Source organism: Lygodium microphyllum, chromosome 27, assembly GCF_053477565.2.
Source record: "Lygodium microphyllum isolate KBCC chromosome 27, Lygodium_microphyllum_v1.1.10, whole genome shotgun sequence".
Classification (NCBI taxonomy): Eukaryota; Viridiplantae; Streptophyta; class Polypodiopsida; order Schizaeales; family Lygodiaceae; genus Lygodium; species Lygodium microphyllum.
Window position 1 is genome coordinate 85543080 of NC_141161.1, and position 22149 is coordinate 85565228.

At 39.5% G+C, this 22149-nt stretch overlaps 1 protein-coding gene across 2 annotated transcripts in view; it reads left to right on the plus strand.

Moving 5' to 3' along the window:
• The first annotated feature begins 499 nt into the window (after positions 1-499).
• LOC148012559 (K+-H+ exchange-like protein) overlaps positions 500-22149 on the plus strand; it is a 77258-nt gene continuing 55608 nt past the window's right edge. Inside the window, exons 1-6 of one of the 2 annotated variants that reach the window (XM_087669002.1) lie at positions 500-783; positions 872-936; positions 1085-1183; positions 1258-1305; positions 14063-14132; positions 20926-20997. In XM_087669002.1, the coding sequence (XP_087525128.1) occupies positions 595-783; positions 872-936; positions 1085-1183; positions 1258-1305; positions 14063-14132; positions 20926-20997 (543 nt within the window). In that variant the 5' untranslated portion in view covers positions 500-594. The remainder of the gene's footprint in view (positions 784-871; positions 937-1084; positions 1184-1257; positions 1306-14062; positions 14133-20925; positions 20998-22149) is intronic. The other variant, XM_087669001.1, reaches the window with a different exon arrangement.

Genomic DNA, 22149 nt, shown 5'->3' on the forward strand with positions numbered 1-22149 from the left:
CGTCCCCAATCATATTATCTTTTGTTTTTTACATTCTCTCTTGTGTTCGACTTTCTTTATATTCCACTTTAGGCACGCTTTTTCTTGTTATCTCGCCTTATTGAAAGCACATACCTAACCATTTTGCTGACTAGAATGGAGATGTTTTACCTCAAATTGGTGAGTTCAACGCAAATCAAGGGACTTACATGGGACTTGACTCTCAAAGTGGCTCCACGTGGTAGAGATAGAAGCTAGAATTGATTGTGAGAAGCTCGTTTTTCCTTCTCACATTTACTTGTAATGGTTCAAAAAACTTTGTATCGACGGAGAAGCTGCATCTCTTGGAAGTTTGCAATGAACTAGTTAGTATCCACGTCTTACATCGTAGAGAAGCTGCACCTCTTTGTGTTGACTTATCGGTCGGTTGTTCAGTCGGTTGTTCAAAATTGCCAAGGTTCTCTCTCTCTCTCTCTCTCTCTCTGCTGCCTTCCACCCCCGCGCCCCCCGCCGGCCCCCCCCCCCCCCCGCGGGTCCCGGGTCCTTTTTTCTCTCTCTTTCTCTATCAAGGTACATTCTCGCTCTCTCCCTCCAGCCTCGCAATTCGCCGTGGCAATGCGCATAGCAGTGTTTCCGGTTCGAGGGCGTCGGTGGGCCTTTGGTGTATCCTCCTGCTCCTCCCCCTCCTCCTCTACAAATGGCGGTCGAGCGCCTGCCGCGCTGCGACACTTGTGGCAACACGTTCGTGAAGTCAAAGACATTAGCAAACGGATGGAGTTAGTTACGCAATACGTCTCCGATAAGGTCTATATTGCAATGCAATCCATTACGCTAACGCTCTGCAAAGAAAGCCCTCCATTTGTTAACCGTGATCAGTTTTATATCCTTGCAGATGGAACAAAAATGGACTGCACTTGGAGAGGCACCGCAGGGTAGCATGCGAAGCCGTTTGCACAGGTGTCTACGATACTCCTGTTTCTTTTTCTTTTCGGAAAAGCTTCTGCGGGTAGCATATGCAAAGCCGTTTGCACAGGTGGCTACAAAACTCCTGTTGCTTTCCCATTTCGTTAAAGTGTCTGATTATAATTCGTTTCTTTGTATGCAGTCTAGGCGAAAAGTTACTGTCAAAAATAAACCCTTCCGAGTACTTCTTAAAGTCGATTTCGAAGGATGCAACGAATCTGGAAATAACTTATCCTTCAAGGCAAGTCTGTTATGCTTCTTGGACAACATTTCAATCTGAACGTTTCTAAGTTGCAGTCTCTACGTTTTCTGCAGCTTGAACCCAAGGTTAGTGCGAAGAAGAGTGAGACTTCTAGCAATGAGGTATTTTCGTGTTCTTTTCTACTACTTTCGTTTCTGCTTGGTGCAAAGAAATTCAAACCTTTGTAAGTACACAACAGAGTTCGCCTTGCTGTCTAACAATCAACAGCATTTGTCTGCCCAGTCTTTCATCCTATCATGAACAGAATAAAGGCTGCAGTAGGCACGAGAGGCTCATAATAGGTTGAACCTTACCCTGGTGGCAGTCATTCTCTCTTGAGGCTTGGATATTCTTTACTCGTGGCATGCACTCTCTTGAGCTTGTGGATCCTTACTTGTGAAAGCACATGTCTTGGCCAAACCTAGATTGTTGTTGTACTGATTGTGTATGGCATGGCCTTTCAACACTTGGAATTGTCTCAAGCCAATGGAAGATGGAAGGCTAGGCCGCTAGGAATGTCAATGGGCATTTTGTAGCTATCACATTGCATGCCCTCGGGAAAATGATGATGTCATGCTCAGGAGTTCAAGACCGTGCTTGGAATAAAAGATTTAGAAGAATGCTGCCAAATTTCTAGCCCAGGGAAGAAATTTAGAACCTTAGCCAGTCATATCAAGTTTTTGTAAATTTTTGTTTCAATGTTGTTTAACAGTTGAATAAACTGATCACTTGATCCGGCAATGATTAAATAGTGATTTGCCTACAGACATCACTAGAATACAAATCATATCAGCTGTTTAATACATGTAAAACTTGTTGAATTAATATGTGAACATTTGAAGCCATTATCAAGCAAGAGTAAAGGTATCTCGTGATACCATGCACATGGTGCCTTTGTAAGACCATATAAATCTTGTCACAGATGACACCGCTTGTCTTCTTGTCCTAGCTCAATAAAACTAGTAGGCTGTTCTATATATAAGAAGTGCCAATTTTGCATCTATGTACGAAACAAGCCAATGCTATCTATTTGATAAACAAGCCAACTTCATTGTGTTGCTAAAGCAAGTATACCATGAGTTGAAGAATGCTTTGTCGTAGGAGTGGGTGTTGCTTCAAAATCAACTTCTTCCTTCTATGTAAAAGCTTTTGCAACCAATCTAGCTTTGTATTTTCTTTTCTCCAAGACTTCCTCTTATCTTGGACATGTTAGAAGTGGATGCAACAATGGAAGCATTGAAGAAAGCTGAAACAAACTTTTGAACAACAAGACGGAAGAGAGAGAAAAGACAAAACACAAGAACATTGCAAAGTAGATCTTAGGGATATATTCGAGAAATGGAATCAATATACCAAACACAAGACAATCATATGCAATAGTGAGTCACTGGTTGCATAGGCAGTGGTATCGGCTCCCTCTTTCCAATAGGACCTTGCATTGGAATTCACAAGTGGTGAATGAATGACTAGGAGGGGGCCAAATAAGTAGACAAGGAATATGCCAATAATGTGATCAGGTCGGCCAACATTTAGTGTTGGTTAACCAGCAATAAATGCTCAAATCACCATCATAATGACAAATAAAAAATGCCTAGAAAACACTATAATGCTGGGCTCAATTCTACGCATGCCCAAACTCACTCATGAGTTGAGTATCCTGGTTAAATACTCTCTCAGATCATGGGTGATCTGATACAATACAATGATACAATGATAATGACTCATTATAGTCCATACAACAAAGAACACGAGAATAAAACATGGATAACCAAGTAATGGGTGATCAAGCCACTGCCAAGATGCCTTGGAGAGAACCTGATGTAGATGCCGATTGTACCAGAACCTAAAAATAGAAAAGAATCATAGCACCTCTTTGTGTCTGTCAACAATTCTTTGCAACATCATACATGACCATTCTATCAAAAATGCCTCTAAGCATACGTGAACATGGATTCCTTGCCTTTGGCCAAGACCGCCAAACTATCCCCTCATGTGAGCTCGAACTAGGAGTCGATCCCTCTCTTTGTTAAGTATCAATCCACCATGAACTCAGAAGTCAATTTTAGCTCCAAGATTTCAAAACCTACCAGACTTTGGTTAATGTGTTAGGAAAGTCCCTCTTTTGAAACTTGTGTACATGTATATTTGTATAGATGAGGCTCACTTGTACCACGTCACTACCCTCTTACTCCCTATCTGGCACTAGAGACACTTACACTAGAAAGTAGTCGAAGGAGGGGTGGCCAAGTCTTTCCCTTTGTTTGAAGAAGATCCCTTTTGCACTTTGGCCGTAGCCTTGATTAGAGACATTGAGTCGGAGTCGAAGGAGGAGGATGACTCAATGGAGGAGTTTGCATCTGCTTCTTCTTCCTTGAAGTTGCTAACTCTTTGTAATGCTCGAGCAAATGTCCCTTCTTACCACATTGATAACATTGGGTCTCGAACTTCTTTATGTCGCCCCTCTCTAAAGCGGAAATGTATCATTGGAGCCACCATACAAAGATGGAAGCCTCCCTTGTAGCCACAAAGATACCTCATACATAAGTAGCATCGAGGATATATGTTTAAAGCTCATTGGTGTCGAAGATGTTTTAAAACTAGTAGACTGTTCTATATATAAGAAGTGGCAATTTTACATCTATGTACGAAACAAGCCAATGCCATCTATTTGATAAACAAGCCAACTTCATTGTGTTGCTAAAGCAAGTATACCATGAGTTGAAGAATGCTTTGTCATAGGAGTGGGTGTTGCTTCAAAATCAACTTCTTCCTTCTATGTAAAAGCTTTTGCAACCAATCTAGCTTTGTATTTTCTTTTCTCCAAGACTTCCTCTTATCTTGGACATGTTAGAAGTGGATGCAACAATGGAAGCATTGAAGAATGCTGAAACAAAGTTCTGAACAACAAGACGGAAGAGAGAGAAAAGACAAAACACAAGAACATTGCAAAGTAGATCTTAGGGATATATTCGGGAAATGGAATCAATATACCAAACACAAGACAATCGTATGCAATAGTGAGTCACTAGTTGCATAGGCAGTGGTATCGGCTCCCTCTTTCCAATAGGACCTTGCATTGGAATTCACAAGTGGTGAATGAATGACTAGGAGGAGGGGGCCAAATAAATAGGCAAGGAATATTCCAATAATGTGATCAGGTCGGCCAACATTTAGTGTTGGTTAACCAGCAATAAATGCTCAAATCACCATCATAATGACAAATAAAAAATGCCTAGAAAACACTATAATGCTGGGCTCAGTTCTACGCATGCCCAAACTCACTCATGAGTTGACTATCTTGCTTAAATCCTCTCTCAGATCATGGGTGATCTGATACAATACAATGATATAATGATAATGACTCATTATAGTCCATATAACAAAGAACACAGAGAATAAAAACATGGATACCCAAGTAATGGGCGATCAAGCCATTGCAAAGATGCCTTGGAGAGAACCTGATGTAGATGCCGATTGTACCAGAACCTAAAAATAGAGAAGAATCATAGCACCTCTTTGTGTCTGTCAACAATTCTTTGCAACAGCATCCATGACCATTCTATCAAAAATGCCTCTAAGCATACGTGAACATGGATTCCTTGCCTTTGGCCAAGACCGCCAAACTATCCCCTCATGTGAGCTCGAATTAGGAGTTGATCCCTCTCTTTGTTAAGTATCAATCCACCATGAACCCAGAAGTCAATTCTAGCTCCAAGATTTCAAAACCTACCCGACTTTGGTTGATGTGTTAGGAAAGTCCCTCTTTTGAAACTTGTGTACATGCATATTTGTATAGATGAGGTTCACTTGTACCACGTCACTACCCTTACTCCCTACGTGGCACTAGAGAGTCGTGAGGGATGATCACGTCACTTACACTGGAAAGTAGTCGAAGGAGGGGTGGCCAAGTCTTTCCCTTTGTTTGAAGAAGATCCCTTCTGCACTTTGGTCGTAGCCTTGATCAGAGAATTTGAGTCGGAGTCGAAGGAGGAGGATGACTCAATGGAGGAGTTTGTATCTGCTTCTTCTTACTTGAAGTTGCTAACTCTTTGTAATGCTCGAGCAAATGTCCCTTCTTACCACATTGATAACATTGGGTCTCGAACTTCTTTATGTTGCCCCTCTCTAAAGCAGAAATGTGTCATTGGAGCCACCATACTGAGATGGAAGCCTCCCTTGTAGCCACAAAGATACCTCATACATAAGTAGCATCGAGAATATATGTTTAAAGCTCATTGGTGTCGAAGATGTTTTAAAACTAGTAGGCTGTTCTATATATAAGAAGTGGCAATTTTACATCTATGTACGAAACAAGCCAATGCCATCTATTTGATAAACAAGCCAACTTCATTGTGTTGCTAAAGCAAGTATACCATGAGTTGAAGAATGCTTTGTCGTAGGAGTGGGTGTTGCTTCAAAATCAACTTCTTCCTTCTATGTAAAAGCTTTTGCAACCAATCTAGCTTTGTATTTTCTTTTCTCCAAGACTTGCTCTCATCTTGGACATGTTAGAAGTGGATGCAACAATGGAAGCATTGAAGAATACTGAAACAAAGTTCTGAACAACAAGACGGAAGAGAGAGAAAAGACAAAACACAAGAACATTGCAAAGTAGATATTAGGGATATATTCGGGAAATGGAATCAATATACCAAACACAAGACAATCATATGCAATAGTGAGTCAGTGGTTGCATAGGCAGTGGTATCGGCTCCCTCTTTCCAATAGGACCTTGCATTGGAATTCACAAGTGGTGAATGAATGACTAGGAGGAGGGGGCCAAATAAATAGGCAAGGAATATGCCAATAATGTGATCAGGTCGGCCAACATTTAATGTTGGTTAACCAGCAATAAATGCTCAAATCACCATCATAATGACAAATAAAAAATGCCTAGAAAACACTATAATGCTGGGCTCAGTTCTACGCATGCCCAAACTCACTCATGAGTTGACTATCTTGCTTAAATCCTCTCTTAGATCATGGGCGATCTGATACAATACAATGATACAATGATAATGACTCATTATAGTCCATACAACAAAGAACACAGAGAATAAAAACATGGATACCCAAGTAATGGGTGATCAAGCCACTGCCAAGATGCCTTGGAGAGAACCTGATGTAGATGCCGATTGTACCAGAACCTAAAAATAGAAAAGAATCATAGCACCTCTTTGTGTCTGTCAACAATTCTTTGCAATAGCATACATGACCATTCTATCAAAAATGCCTCTAAGCATACGTGAACATGGATTCCTTGCCTTTGGGCAAGACCGCCAAACTATCCCCTCATGTGAGCTCGAACTAGGAGTCGATCCCTCTCTTTGTTAAGTATCAATCCACCATGAACCCAGAAGTCAATTCTAGCTCCAAGATTTCAAAACCTACCAGACTTTGGTTGATGTGTTGGAAAAGTCCCTCTTTTGAAACTTGTGTACATGTATATTTGTATAGATGAGGCTCACTTGTACCACGTCACTACCCTCTTACTCCCTATCTGGCACTAGAGAGTCGTGAGGGATGATCACGCCACTTACACTAGAAAGTAGTCGAAGGAGGGGTGGCCAAGTCTTTCCCTTTGTTTGAAGAAGATCCCTTGTGCACTTTGGCCGTAGCCTTGATCAGAGAATCTAGGCCGGAGTCGAAGGAGGAGGATGACTCAATGGAGGAGTTTGTATCTGCTTCTTCTTCCTTGAAGTTGCTAACTCTTTGTAATGCTCGAGCAAATGTCCCTTCTTACCACATTGATAACATTGGGTCTCGAACTTCTTTATGTCGCCCCTCTCTAAAGCAGGAATGTGTCATTGGAGCCACCATACTGAGATGGAAGCCTCCCTTGTAGCCACAAAGATACCTCATACATAAGTAGCATCGAGGATATATGTTTAAAGCTCAGTGGTGTCGAAGATGTTTTAAAACTAGTAGGCTGTTCTATATATAAGAAGTGCCAATTTTACATCTATGTACGAAACAAGCCAATGCCATCTATTTGATAAACAAGCCAACTTCATCGTGTTGCTAAATCAAGTATACCATGAGTTGAAGAATGCTTTGTCGTAGGAGTGGGTGTTGCTTCAAAATCAACTTCTTCCTTCTATGTAAAAGCTTTTGCAACCAATCTAGCTTTGTATTTTCTTTTCTCCAAGACTTCCTCTTATCTTGGACATGTTAGAAGTGGATGCAACAATGGAAGCATTGAAGAATGCTGAAACAAAGTTCTGAACAACAAGACGGAAGAGAGAGAAAAGACAAAACACAAGAACATTGCAAAGTAGATCTTAGGGATATATTCGGGAAATGGAATCAATATACCAAACACAAGACAATCATATGCAATAGTGAGTCAGTGGTTGCATAGGCAGTGGTATCGGCTCCCTCTTTCCAATAGGACCTTGCATTGGAATTCACAAGTGGTGAATGAATGACTAGGAGGAGGGGGCCAAATAAATAGGCAAGGAATATGCCAATAATGTGATCAGGTCGGCCAACATTTAATGTTGGTTAACCAGCAATAAATGCTCAAATCACCATCATAATGACAAATAAAAAATGCCTAGAAAACACTATAATGCTGGGCTCAGTTCTACGCATGCCCAAACTCACTTATGAGTTGACTATCCTGCTTAAATCCTCTCTGAGGTCATGGGTGATCTGATACAATACAATGATACAATGATAATGGCTCATTATAGTCCATACAACAAAGAACACGAGAATAAAAACATGGATACCCAAGTAATGGGTGATCAAGCCACTGCCAAGATGCCTTGGAGAGAACCTGATGTAGATGCCGATTGTACCAGAACCTAAAAATAGAGAAGAATCATAGCACCTCTTTGTGTCTGTCAACAATTCTTTGCAACAGCATACATGACCATTCTATCAAAAATGCCTCTAAGCATACGTGAACATGGATTCCTTGCCTTTGGCCAAGACCGCCAAACTATCCCCTCATGTGAGCTCGAACTAGGAGTCGATTACTCTCTTTGTTAAGTATCAATCCACCATGAACCTAGAAGTCAATTCTAGCTCCAAGATTTCAAAACCTACCAGACTTTGGTTGATGTGTTAGGAAAGTCCCTCTTTTGAAACTTGTGTACATGTATATTTGTATAGATGAGGCTCACATGTACCACGTCACTACCCTCTTACTCGCTATCTGGCACTAGAGAGTCGTGAGGGATGATCACGTCACTTACACTAGAAGGTAGTCGAAGGAGGGGTGGCCAAGTCTTTCCCTTTGTTTGAAGAAGATCCCTTGTGCACTTTGGCCGTAGCCTTGATCAGAGAATTTGAGTCGGAGTCGAAGGAGGAGGATGACTCAATGGAGGAGTTTGTATCTTTTTTTTTCGTAAAGGAGGAGTTTGTATCTGCTTCTTCTTCCTTGAAGTTGCTAACTCTTTGTAATGCTTGAGCAAATGTCCCTTCTTACCACATTGATAACATTGGGTCTCGAACTTCTTTATGTCGCCCCTCTCTGAAGCGGAAATGTGTCATTGGAGCCACCATACTGAGATGGAAGCCTCCCTTGTAGCCACAAAGATACCTCATACATAAGTAGCATCGAGGATATATGTTTAAAGCTCAGTGGTGTCGAAGATGTTTTAAAACTAGTAGGCTGTTCTATATATAAGAAGTGCCAATTTTACATCTATGTACGAAACAAGCCAATGCCATCTATTTGATAAACAAGCCAACTTCATCGTGTTGCTAAATCAAGTATACCATGAGTTGAAGAATGCTTTGTCGTAGGAGTGGGTGTTGCTTCAAAATCAACTTCTTCCTTCTATGTAAAAGCTTTTGCAACCAATCTAGCTTTGTATTTTCTTTTCTCCAAGACTTCCTCTTATCTTGGACATGTTAGAAGTGGATGCAACAATGGAAGCATTGAAGAATACTGAAACAAAGTTCTGAACAACAAGACGGAAGAGAGAGAAAAGACAAAACACAAGAACATTGCAAAGTAGATCTTAGGGATATATTCGGGAAATGGAATCAATATACCAAACACAAGACAATCATATGCAATAGTGAGTCAGTGGTTGCATAGGCAGTGGTATCGGCTCCCTCTTTCCAATAGGACCTTGCATTGGAATTCACAAGTGGTGAATGAATGACTAGGAGGAGGGGGCCAAATAAATAGGCAAGGAATATGCCAATAATGTGATCAGGTCGGCCAACATTTAATGTTGGTTAACCAGCAATAAATGCTCAAATCACCATCATAATGACAAATAAAAAATGCCTAGAAAACACTATAATGTTGGGCTCAGTTCTACGCATGCCCAAACTCACTCATGAGTTGACTATTCTGCTTAAATCCTCGCTCAGATCATGGGCGATTTGATACAATACAATGATACAATGATTATGACTCATTATAGTCCATACAACAAAGAACACAGAGAATAAAAACATGGATACCCAAGTAATGGGTGATCAAGCCACTGCCAAGATGCCTTGGAGAGAACCTGATGTAGATGCGGAGTGTACCAGAACCTAAAAATAGAGAAGAATCATAGCACCTCTTTGTGTCTGTTAACAATTCTTTGCAACAGCATACATGACCATTCTATCAAAAATGCCTCTAAGCATACGTGAACATGGATTCCTTGCCTTTGGCCAAGACCGCCAAACTATCCCCTCATGTGAGCTCGAATTAGGAGTCGATCCCTCTCTTTGTTAAGTATCAATCCACCATGAACCCAGAAGTCAATTCTAGCTCCAAGATTTCAAAACCTACCAGACTTTGGTTGATGTGTTAGGAAAGTCCCTCTTTTGAAACTTGTGTACATGCATATTTGTATAGATGAGGTTCACTTGTACCACATCACTACCCTTACTCCCTACGTGGCACTAGAGAGTCGTGAGGGATGATCACGTCACTTACACTGGAAAGTAGTCGAAGGAGGGGTGGCCAAGTCTTTCCCTTTGTTTGAAGAAGATCCCTTCTGCACTTTGGCCGTAGCCTTGATCAGAGAATCTGAGTCGGAGTCGAAGGAGGAGGATGACTCAATGGAGGAGTTTGTATCTGCTTCTTCTTCCTTGAAGTTACCAACTCTTTGTAATGCTCGAGCAAATGTCCCTTCTTTCCACATTGATAACATTGGGTCTCGAACTTCTTTATGTTGCCCCTCTCTAAAGCGGAAATGTGTCATTGGAGCCACCATACTGAGATGGAAGCCTCCCTTGTAGCCACAAAGATACCTCATACATAAGTAGCATCGAGGATATATGTTTAAAGCTCATTGGTGTTGAAGATGTTTGGGCCCCCAAAGCATTGGCTACTCTTATCAAACTCTAGAGGGAGCTTGTAGAGCACAATTCCCACAAGATGAGCCTCTGGAAGGGTAGATTGCATGCGACGAAGTTGATCCTATACCGGTGTAACGCGAAGCAAGAATGATTGGATAGTATCCTTCGCCTAAAATTTCATTTGTTGGAGCTATCCATAAAGGGTAATTGCATGCATAGTTGAGGGATCCTCGTACATCTGAAGCTTTGTCCATATTGTTGAAGTTGTTCTACGGGAGGTGATCGTCGAAAAAACGTCTTTAGAGATGCAATCAAGAAGAGCAGAATATGCATGGGCATCATTGAAATCCTGTGTAAGCATAACTTCCTTATGCTTGTCCTCGTCAAAATTAGTTGGAAGAGTGTCCTCGTTGAAATCAGCTGGAAGAGGAGTGGGGCATTGAGGACACTCAATAGCCCTAGAAACAATGTACCACAATCGCTCTGCACAAACCAAGCTTTCATAACAGCACTCCATGTTAGGTAGTTAGGGCCATGAAGTTTGCCATTAGTAGAATAGCAAGGAGGAGCCATTTGGAGAGGATAGCAAGAGAAAATAAGGAATATGTACATAAGTATATATGTATATATATGTACATATGTGTGTGTATATATATATGTGTGTGTGTGTGTGTGTGTGTACATGTATACATATATATATGTACATATGTATATATGTATACATGTACATATATATATATATATATATATATATATATATATATATATATATATATATGTATGTATGTATGTATGTATGTATGTATGTATGTATGTATGTATGTAAGTAATAATAATAATAATAATAATAATAATAATAATAATAATAATAATAAAATATATATACATATATACATATGTATACATGTACATATATATACATATATATATATATATATGTGTGTGTGTGTGTGTGTGTTGTGCGCGCGCGCACACACACACACACACACACAACACACATGTATATACATGTGTGTGTGTGCGTATGTGTGTGTGTATGCACAACATAGACTAAACAATTAGGAGTTCACATGTGTTGAGGGTAATTGATCATGAAAGTTGCAAAAATCGGGAAGAATCAGGCAAGCAAGATTGCGGTATTTGGCTATTATTAGACATTTTCTTCGATCGAAAAAGTGGCCATTGGTTCATGATATGAATGTTGTTCGTCGGTTTTGTGTTGACCTATTGGCTATTATTGTTGTTGACTTTCATTTAATTTCTCTACTTGACTTACAATCCTATTAAAGAGAGGATATCTAAAATAGTGAGTGCGCTATATAGCACAATATTTTCACTCTTGACGCATACTACTCAAAATTCGTCTCATTTCTGAAGTATGCGCATAGATGGATATGACACAGCAAGTGTCGAAATTTTGTGCTGGTTTGAACCCACCAGTGAATACCCGCCTCAAATCTATGCGCCCAACAGATCTACAGGACGCACTCATTCGAGCTGCGTCCATAATTCAGGAGGTGCAGTCTAGGCCAAGAAGTAACAAGACTTGGTCTTATAATGACCAGAACAGAGGAGCATATAGGCCCCAAGCAAAGAGAGTTGAAAGTCAAAATCAGGGACAAAGAAAGAAAGCAAGGACCAATAATGTCAACAACTTTGTCCCTACCCAAAGCAATGGCCGAAATTATACCCATCACCAATATATAGTTGGGTTTATCATGGTAGGGGCTATATTCTTCATTAGGAATTATGATCCAGAACAAAACAAAGACAATATATTGTCAAGAATGTTGGAGCATAAAGAAGCAATAATATCTCATCCAAGTTGGGCTAGCTTATTTCTAGGTTTCCACACTCTAGGTCTTTACGTACATAACGATGTCATGCTAGCCTTTGGAACTCCGGAAAAACAAATTCTTATTGAACCTATTTTTGCACAATGGATACAATCCACTTACGACAAAGTCTTGTATGGTTTTGATGTACTTCTATCCTCAATAGATAGCCCAACATTTGCAAGCTCTAGCATAACCTCATAGCCTCTCCTTGCATCACAAGCTCTTTATAGACTGCCCATCACACCTTGGGAATTGGCTTTGTGTGCAAAGCCTCCATGGTATTAGGATCCTTGTACTTGTTATGAAGAAGAAATACAAAAGATACTCGGTCCTAAATGCACAACTCAAGAAAGACGAGGAGCTGGAAGGTGGGAGAGATTTTCAATTCTTATGTTACAATAGTTAAATAGATCTATACAAGTAATTTTGGTTACCAGTCCAAGCATGGTCCATCACTTTTCACTTGTAGTCCTCAAAGCTGCCTTGCTGTCTTGTCTAGGATAGGTCTTCCACACCAGCCACGATTTACCATGAAGTATGAAGCTTCTGACCTAACTTATGTTCTTGAGTGCACATGTTGCATGTTGCTAATTGCTTAGAGAACTTGCTGCCATGACAGCTAGCCCTCGACACATTGCTATGTCGCTTGTCCACTAGAGAGACATGCCACCTTATAAGGTGCACTACATGGAAACTCTACTAATCTAGATAAGACATCAGGTCAATCAATTAAATATGCAAAGTTTAGCAAAAGACAAGTTTTTGTTTAGCAATATTATGACAAGAGGGTGGTATGGAGTGCTAGGAGGCTAGAAATGATGGCATCAACCATCTAGTAGTTTTGCTCGTAGCCTAGTGGTGGTAGGATTCATTTAATGTCTTTGAATTTCGTAGGAGGCTCATTGATAGAAGTATTCATCAATCATGATACACCTTCATGTGTCTTGGTGAGGTTAGGTCTCTTTAGTTGCTATCAACGGGAATTCCATGTAGCTCAGTTGATTTTCCACCTCGGTTCTAAACCAACCCTTGATATCTCTTGAAGCGTGCAATGGAAATCCCATGTAGCTCAGTTGATATTCCACCTTGGTTCTGGTTCTAGGGCTAGACACAAACCTTTGAAGAGCACTCAATAATGTGCATATTGCTATTTGAAGGCATAAGATGTTTTAGAAATGTGCATTTCTTGAAAGTAGGGAGCTAGATAGTTGCATATGGTTGCTAGAAAAGAATTGTTACAATGTTTCTACTCCCATGTGAGTTGAATTGTCAATGTGTAGGTTTTGATGCCAAGTTGCTATTACTCTCGTCATCTTTTACGTTTTACTTGTTTAACCTTTAGGGGTATTGTTGACAATGTTGACCTTTCGGCTTGCCGCTAGCATAAGAAACTCTTGTTTTATGCTAGCTAGTTTTGGTGTTCTTTGTGAATAATCTATGCTCTCTAGAATTTGGCTTCATGAATTGGAGTGTGCACTCATTAAGTTGCGTCCAATATTTTGTTTTATGTAGGCTAACTCTTGCTCCTTGAGTTAGAGATATGTGCGACCTTGTCTAGGTCCTTAACACTAGAATTATCTTTATTCTATTTGCATGACGAGTTTGTGGAATCAATTTTAATGATACGTTGTAAATCAATGATTAAAGCAACATGCATCATATAGAACATATATTATGGGAAAAGCACCAAGAAAATAAATTCATTATCATGGCTCTTCCTATAGTGGACATTTCCTTTTGAACAAGATCATGCAAGTGCTTATTATTTAAATTTGTCTTGCAGTGGAGCACAACGTCATGAAAAATACATGTATGGTTCATTTGTATTGCTTCCATTGTCAATTATCTTTGGGGTATGTCTTCTTGCTTTATCTTTGGATTGTATTTGCACAAGGCATAAAGATAATGATATTGTTATTGTATAGTAAATTTAACTATTGAGAACTCCAATGTGATGGCTTTTGTTATTCCCATGTTGTTACTTCTTTCTTTCTTTGCTTTGGATAACATTAACTTATTGTGCTTTGATGATATGATTGATGGAATTATGCAAAGCTATTTATAGAGATGTTTTCTCAAAATGACAAGAACCTTACTTGGGCAAATGTTGCAGGGATGTGATTATTGATACACTAATTGAGCATGACTTGGATATCCTTGTTTATGTTAGTAGTCATTTCTGTCATGCACGGTCATCTCTTCCTTATGAGCCTTAGCTTGAGTTAGATGAGGACATTAGGAGCTGTAACATTCCTTTTGCTTTGTATATTCTGTGTTTTCTTTGTGCAAACCCTAATATCTTGCGCTAAAGAAACATGTGCCGTAAAAGGATCACTTGCTGGAGTAGCACGATCAAGAGAAATTTTAGGATGCTATTGATCATAAGACTCAAGACAATACAATCTTGATGTGGATGTGTCAGTGAATGCAATAGAAGAAGGTGTCTAATCATCATAAACCACACACTGAGGGCCATATAAAAGAACATAAAAGCCCGAAGTAGCAATGGTTGAGATGGAATTAAGGTTCTTCTTAATGCCTAGCACATAGAGGACATCTTGCAATGTCAGGGAAGTGCCAAAAATAGTAGTAAACTTGCATATTACGAATGCCTTAACTTTGCACGTATGATTGTGTCCCACCTAGGTACATGAGAAATAGATGCAAATAATTCTTGACAAGAAGTGATGTGCTTAGAAACACCTCTGTGGAAATACAAAGTAGAGGCCGCATCAATGAGAGAAACAAGCATCATGAATGGAAGGATTATATTGACATTCCATGAAGAAAGTATTTTCCTTGTGCTTGTTAAGGTTGTTAGTCTCATTGCTGATGACAACAAGACCGGACTTCTTCTTTTTCTTCTTCTTCTTCTCTGATGCAACGCACTTACAACATTCAGTGATGTCACACCTCATCTTTCAAGAGTAATTGCACCTCTTTGGTTTAGTAGATTTATCTTTTGAAGGGTCAGAAGAGGATGGACCAGCATGGGCGGAGGTCTTCGATGTAGAAGGTGCAGAAGTAGAAGGATGACCAACATGAAAGCTTGCTGATTTTTGATTAGTAGGTTTATTTCTACCGGTTCGCCCTTTCCACAATGATGGGTGGAAAAGACTCGTTTAGTCGCCAAAGTAGCATTGTGGCTGATACGGGTTTGGTCTTCTTGTAACAAAAGAGACACAAGCTGGTGGTAGGTATAGGTAACTTGACTGGCTGTAGTTATGAACCACAAAGTGATAGCAAAACCTTGATACAACTCTAATAGACCATTAAGAGTGATGGAAACAAGCTGATCATCTAGGACCACTTCATCAATATTTAATAGTTGCTCAATAAGATCTTTGATGCTTGTAAAATAAGCATTCATATTACCTCCCTCTATGTGAATGTCTTCTAGTTGCTTATGTAGGTAAGCAACGTGTGCTTCGTTGCGCTCTTGATACAAGTAGGCAAGTTGATCCCATGCTTGCTTGGTTGAGTAGCATAATTGAATGTGTGGAATAATACTCCTCCTCACTTGTAAGGCGATTAAGGCATGTACTTGGGGCATTATGGCCATTCCATTAGATTTGAAAATAGCCTTTCTTCTCGGATGGGGTGGTAGATGACTTGATTCAACACAAATTGTAGCAAGCAAATAAATTCACAAATATGAAATAAATATTATCACATTAATTTTGGACAGCTGACACAAGATTGGCCCCAAAATTGGCAGTGCCTTTGAGGTATTTCTTTAACTTGTATTGCTTGAATTTGTAGTATACTGAGATATAGATCGATCTCTCTACAAATTCCAATACAGTTGGCTTTCATGGATGACCAGCTTGAATGTGGATGTCCAAGTTTCACCAGATCTGCTGTAAATACTTCATTTCCAGCAGTTGCTCTGATCATTGGGCTTTTGTTTAATGGGCACACAAATCTACTTCATTTCTGCTGTAGATTAGGGTTTCAGCAACAAATCCACTGCTCTCCACCTGCAATCTCTTGGGAATAGCTGAGAATGGTTGAGTGTTTAGCAAAGAAAGGGAGAAATGGCTGAGGAGAGAGAAAACTAGGCATTTCCAGCCCTAAACAATGATCAACATCAAAATCCCCAAATTTGCCCCTTGGTTTGAGCACATGGGGGCACAAATTGGGCCTTCTCCAGTTGCATGTAAGTCACTTCAGCTGTAAGATGGGCTATCTTTGACAGATCTGCTATTATTATTCAGATTTGCAGCAGATCTTCTTCTTGTCTGGTTGAGATTCAACGGCATGCTTCTCAAGACAGCTAATAGACCCTAATTACAGCAGTAATTAAGTCTGAATTCAGCAAAATAGTGCTGAATATTATAGATTTGCTGAGATGAGGGAGGACAGTTAAAGAGAGAGAAACCTTCAATTTGATGCCAAGAAAGCGCTGTAATAGCAATCCTGTTTCCTTGGAGAGAGAGAGAGAGAGAGAGAGAGAGAGAGAGAGAGAGAGAGAGAGAAGAGAGTTCTTGCACGCGATGGCGTAGAGCCACCGTGTATCTTGTAATCATGTAAACTTGTACTTTTTGCGTAATTAATACAATTACCTTTTACGAAAAAAAAAGAGAGAGAGAGAGATCAGCTGCTTGTTTTTAGAGTTTTGTTGTTGTTTGAAACCCTAATTTCTGTACAATAATTGTTAGTGAGCCCATTTTTAGGGTTGGTGTTTACAGCTCCAGAATCTGCTCTAGATCAGGTTGCCTTGCTATCTGAATATTTAATAGCTGACTCCCAGCTCATAGCTAAGTTCTTCCCCCCTCAAATTTGCCCCAAACAGCCCAGAATGGGAGAAAAACAGCCTAACGTGGAATATACACTTGCATGTAGCCTAAATCTGATGCAAACTTGACATTTGTCAAACTTACATTTTCATTGGGGCCTCCACATTTAAAAACAAGTTGCCTAGCCCTTTGGGCTTGCCCTCATTCAAAATAACATTAAATAGTGCCCAACCTCAATTTTAGATTTCTAACCTCTTTGAACTTGAGAGTATCAAAGCTTTCCACAAATCTTAGTCTAGAACGTAAAATCATTTAAAACCCTAATGCCTTTGATAGAAAAACTCTTTTCCAAGGGGAAATTCCATGTTCTTGCCCAAGATTTGTCCTAGGTACTCCACAAGCACCTATCCACAAAAACTTTTAGCATTGTTCCCCTGCTACAAATGCTAGAATTATTTGTTAAATCTCACATGTGCACAACCTAAGTGTTTCAACTCAAGGATCCAAGGAGCATTAAGTTAAAAATTTACTTCCTCTTGATAGACCTCCCCCTTAAATCTTTGCAATCATCCTCGATTGCATTGCAATGAGACCAAGGTATTAGTTACTATTGGAAATATATACGGGCATCATAGTCAAATATGTGCACCTATTGCTTAACTAGACTCATGCCGTTTTAACATGTATAATGCTAGCCACTTAAACTAGTTACAATCTATACACATGAACATAATATGGTTGCACGGATCCATATAGTATGATTTGTCTAGTCTAGTTGTACTAGTATGATCCGTACGGGATTTGCATGGTCTAGACTGGTGAAAAAGTTGTCTAGCTTTTGGACCATTGGAGCTTCTAAAAAGTTCCTTCCTACCTACTTTTTGAGTGTTTTATGACCATTTTCTAGCTATTTGTTTCGCACACTTGTCTTTGATCCCTCAAAGCTCTCACCTCTATCTATCACCACAAATTGTAAGCTCTTCCCTTCTTTTCTCTTCTCCCTCTTTCTCTTCGACTACCTCTACCTATACCCTTCTTAGCATCTCCTCTTCCTCTCTCTCTCTCTTACACACACACACCCCTCATTCTCTCTCTCTTTTCTCTCTTCCCTTCATCTACCTCACTCTCTACCTTTACCATCTCCTCTTTTTACCTCCCTCTCTCATCCCCTACCTCAAGCTCTCCTCTTTCTTTAACTCCTCTATTTGGAACTTGCATCTATCATTATTATTATTTGCCTTTTCACTCTATTTAGTTTTGTATCATGGGTCATCACATTGAAAACATAAAGTTTAAAGTTTATTTGTAATAGGAAAGGATAATTGTTTATTTCTTATGTATTTTGTAACGACGATTGTATGGAACACCCTATTTTGTCCGATAAATTTTTGTGTACATTCAGTGCCATACAAAGTGTGTGTACTGGACACATTGTACAACTTGTACCTAACTACCCTGAATCATAACCATTGTTAGAACTATAAGGGATGTATCCACATGCCAAAACCCAATTGTTCTAAGTACCAAGGCAAAGTAATGCATAAACCGAACATAAACAGTGCCTTATAGCAATGCTATATCACATGTTTATGCAAGTGTACTTCTCTTGCATCACTTGAAAATGTACATTGCGTACCATCATGTATCCCAGACATGCGTTGCAAATGCACACAACATCCAAATGCACATTCCATGTATTCCATGTACTCCATACACGTCAACAACCTTGCAAATGTATATTTTAAAAGCCTATATGCAAACCATATACATCTGTATACAAACTCATAGTGACTAGTTCATTGAATAGTCATCCCAATGGCAAAAATATTGTCAACATACCGTACCTTGGATGCAAACCAAGTACATTGGAGCTCGAGAATAGGAGAGTTGTCCATCACTATGGAAGTGGAGGTGCAACCTTCGTCTTGAGCATCAAGCAATACTTTGGACCCTCTTGCTCTGCTGAACTTGAAGGAACTGGATCCAAAGTGAGCTCCAACTGAAACAGATCAAGGTAAAGTGCAACATTGAGGATGATTTGCCAAGTCACCCTTCTCCATACATTTGCATCCATCCATAGGTGAAACAATTTTGAAATTTCAGCAAGTAGCGTATGGAAACTTTACCTCTAACTTCACTTGCCCTGTCACCCGTGTCCGCTCTAGAGCAACATTTGACAATTATGGTTGGTATTATGTGCCCTATATATGAAAGGATTCACCATTGGCATTTTACATACTCATGGTATTATTTGGAAATATTCAAAGGAACATTCCAGCCTGCCCTTACACTAGCTGGTTGATTATTTTATATACTCTTCTCTTAAGATATCTACAGTCGTTTTGGTCAGCCTGTAGACTCTTCACTTTGAAAGGGGGTAGAGCTTTTCAGCTTTGGTAATTTAAAACTATGTCAGGCATGTAATTGTTTGCTTATGATGCCATTGGGCAGGATGGATAAGTGCTCTGGGTTGCAAATTTAGTGGCATTTTGAAACATAGTTCAGGTTATTTTGACATCACATTTTAAAGGGCTTTAGCCATTATGCATAACAGGTGGTGAGTTATCATACTGTATTTAATGAAAGGAAATATAACAATCAGTATCCCAGGTCTGCTTATAAAGGTTACAACAGCGAATGCTTATCACCCTTTTGTCCCATCCCCTTGACTGACTTGCATGCAAATGGGCTAAAGAAGTCTTTAGTTCGGTAACTAAGGGAAAGAAAAGTGTCTCCGAGAAGAGTTCTGGAAAATTGGAAAGCACACTCAAGCAAAGTGAGTTTTTATGGTGTTGCATCATTGGGGTAGCTGCTAGACAGTGAGTGACATACCATGAGTCCCACCTATCTCCCTTAAGAAAATTATATGCCATCTATTATGGAACTGCCAGGATAGAAGGAATTTTCTCTGTCACATATCTCAGCAATTGGCAATTTGATCTCCATATTACTGTTACTGCTGTCAATTACTGAGGTGGCCACTGATTGATAGGGTGGAGCTTGAGCAGCTTGAGCCTTTAGACCTGCTTTGTTTTTTACCGTTTTAGTGTGTATCTGATATGAGTTCCTTCCCATTGAGGGATTCCCAATGATGCATTTAATAGGAACATGCTTCACAATGAATAGCAGCAAAGAAATGCATTTCCTTGAGTTTGAAACTTCCAAAACGTTTCTACAAATAAGAAATGTTCTAATAGTAAAAAAATGTGAGGTGTTTTTGACCAAAAGAAAAGGTGAAGCCCAACTTTAGGAACATGTCATGTGATGCTGCAGGGCCTTAATCCAGGTTGTTTTTTCATCTTCCACACTCCTTACTCCTCCCGTCACTCTGTAGCAGGTGCCTCTCAGCTCCCGCCTCCTCACTTGTTTCCTCTCTTCCCTCTCTTCTCTATCCTCCTTGTCCTCTCTTTTCTTCTTCTCTTCCCTCTCTCTTTCTCCTTTCTTTTTTCCCTCTCCTCTAAGTTCTCCTCTTCTTTCTGCTATTTTCTTACCTCTCTTCTACCCTCTTCTTCTCTCTCTTCTCTTTCTTCTTCACTTTCTTCCTGAATCTTTCCTAAGCCCTCTTGTGTATCTGTTTTCCTAGTTTGAAACTAAAAATAAAACCATTTATTAAAAATTTGCGTTTCTTATTTTACCCCCTCTTGAAGGAAACTTATGAAAGACGTTTCCGACGTCTCGTTTCTAAACATTTGTGATGTTTTTAGTTACTGTGATCCGATCCAAAAAGTTATATATTTCTGTGGGTTCATTGAGGGTGTGCCAATAAACATTATAGTATATGTAAATGGCTACTCTTCTGAATATTTAAGGTTTTATGGCATGGAAGGTCTTATGTTGCTGTTAATGCAATAGCCATTTAGCTAAGAATATTTTTCTCTCTATGCCTTCTATGTTGTGTGCCTCTCAGATAGTTCCTGTCCCAAACATACCATTATTTTGGAACTTGTTTCGAGCACATGCAAACTGGAAGGCTCTTCAGGTAAGCATTGTGCTATGAAAAGTGACAGAAGTTTACCTCCATCTTATTGTTTGTTTGATGGTGCGTGTGTCATGTTTGAAGACTGGAAGTTTAAAGAAAGCCTTAAAAAGTAACTGAACTTGTTTGATATGTCTATGAATAATTGAGAGATCAAACTAGTTTGGGTTTTCAATGTTTTGAGCATTTTTAAACACATCAGTTTTGTACAATATGGGCTAATGATGATATGGCTGGTGTAAGGGGTAAGCTGTTGTAGATTCTTTTCAAATCTGTCAATGCATTGCATGTATCAATAACAAGTATTTTGGACTCTTAGTGAAATCTTTGTAGCATGGGGTAAGGTAATTGTGCTTTGAATGTGCAAAATGTAACCTTGTACATATTCCTTGTAGGGTGGACAAGGCACTCTCATTTAGTACTATTGAGAATTTGAGGCTTTGTTTCTTAGCATTGTCATGTAGGAAGTTTGATTTTCGTAAAGACAGAATTTGATATTTTGGACACATGGGGCCTTAATAGACATAGGAGGTGTGGGGCATGCTAGATGCTCGAAATGTAATGAGAGATTAGATGATGGCATAGCTACCATGGACATAGTTGCTTACACCATTGCTAGCTTTTGAATAGTTGTCAACTCCACATTATAATGTGATGAATGGAGAGAATTACTGATGAACTTTTATGGTTTTTGGGTAGGAGTTGAGGGTTGCAGAGCACCCAACATTTACCATCATCAATATACTTAGGAATCAAGGAGGTTCAAATACAATGCATTTACTTATTGTGTGTATGCTTGTGATATTCTTGTGAATGCTAAGTGTGGTCATCTCATTGATCTTGAAATGGGGTGTCTCTTATATAGGATTAGAGAGAGAATAGGTCGATAACCGGATATCACTTGTGAGTCAAAAGATTGAAGACTGAACTTATGAGGTCAGATGACATCACTCAATATAAAACATAGACATTCCATTACCAACTTGAAGATTGACCTTTGTGGTTTAACGTAACTAGTCTTCCTTTAGTGGATGGGTGGTAATTCCCTGATTACAACTTAATTATAGAACTAAGCATTTATTGCAAAACCAAAAATTCAAATTCACCTACTAGTCTTTGGACATTGGGCACTTGGTTGGCCTCAAAATTGACACT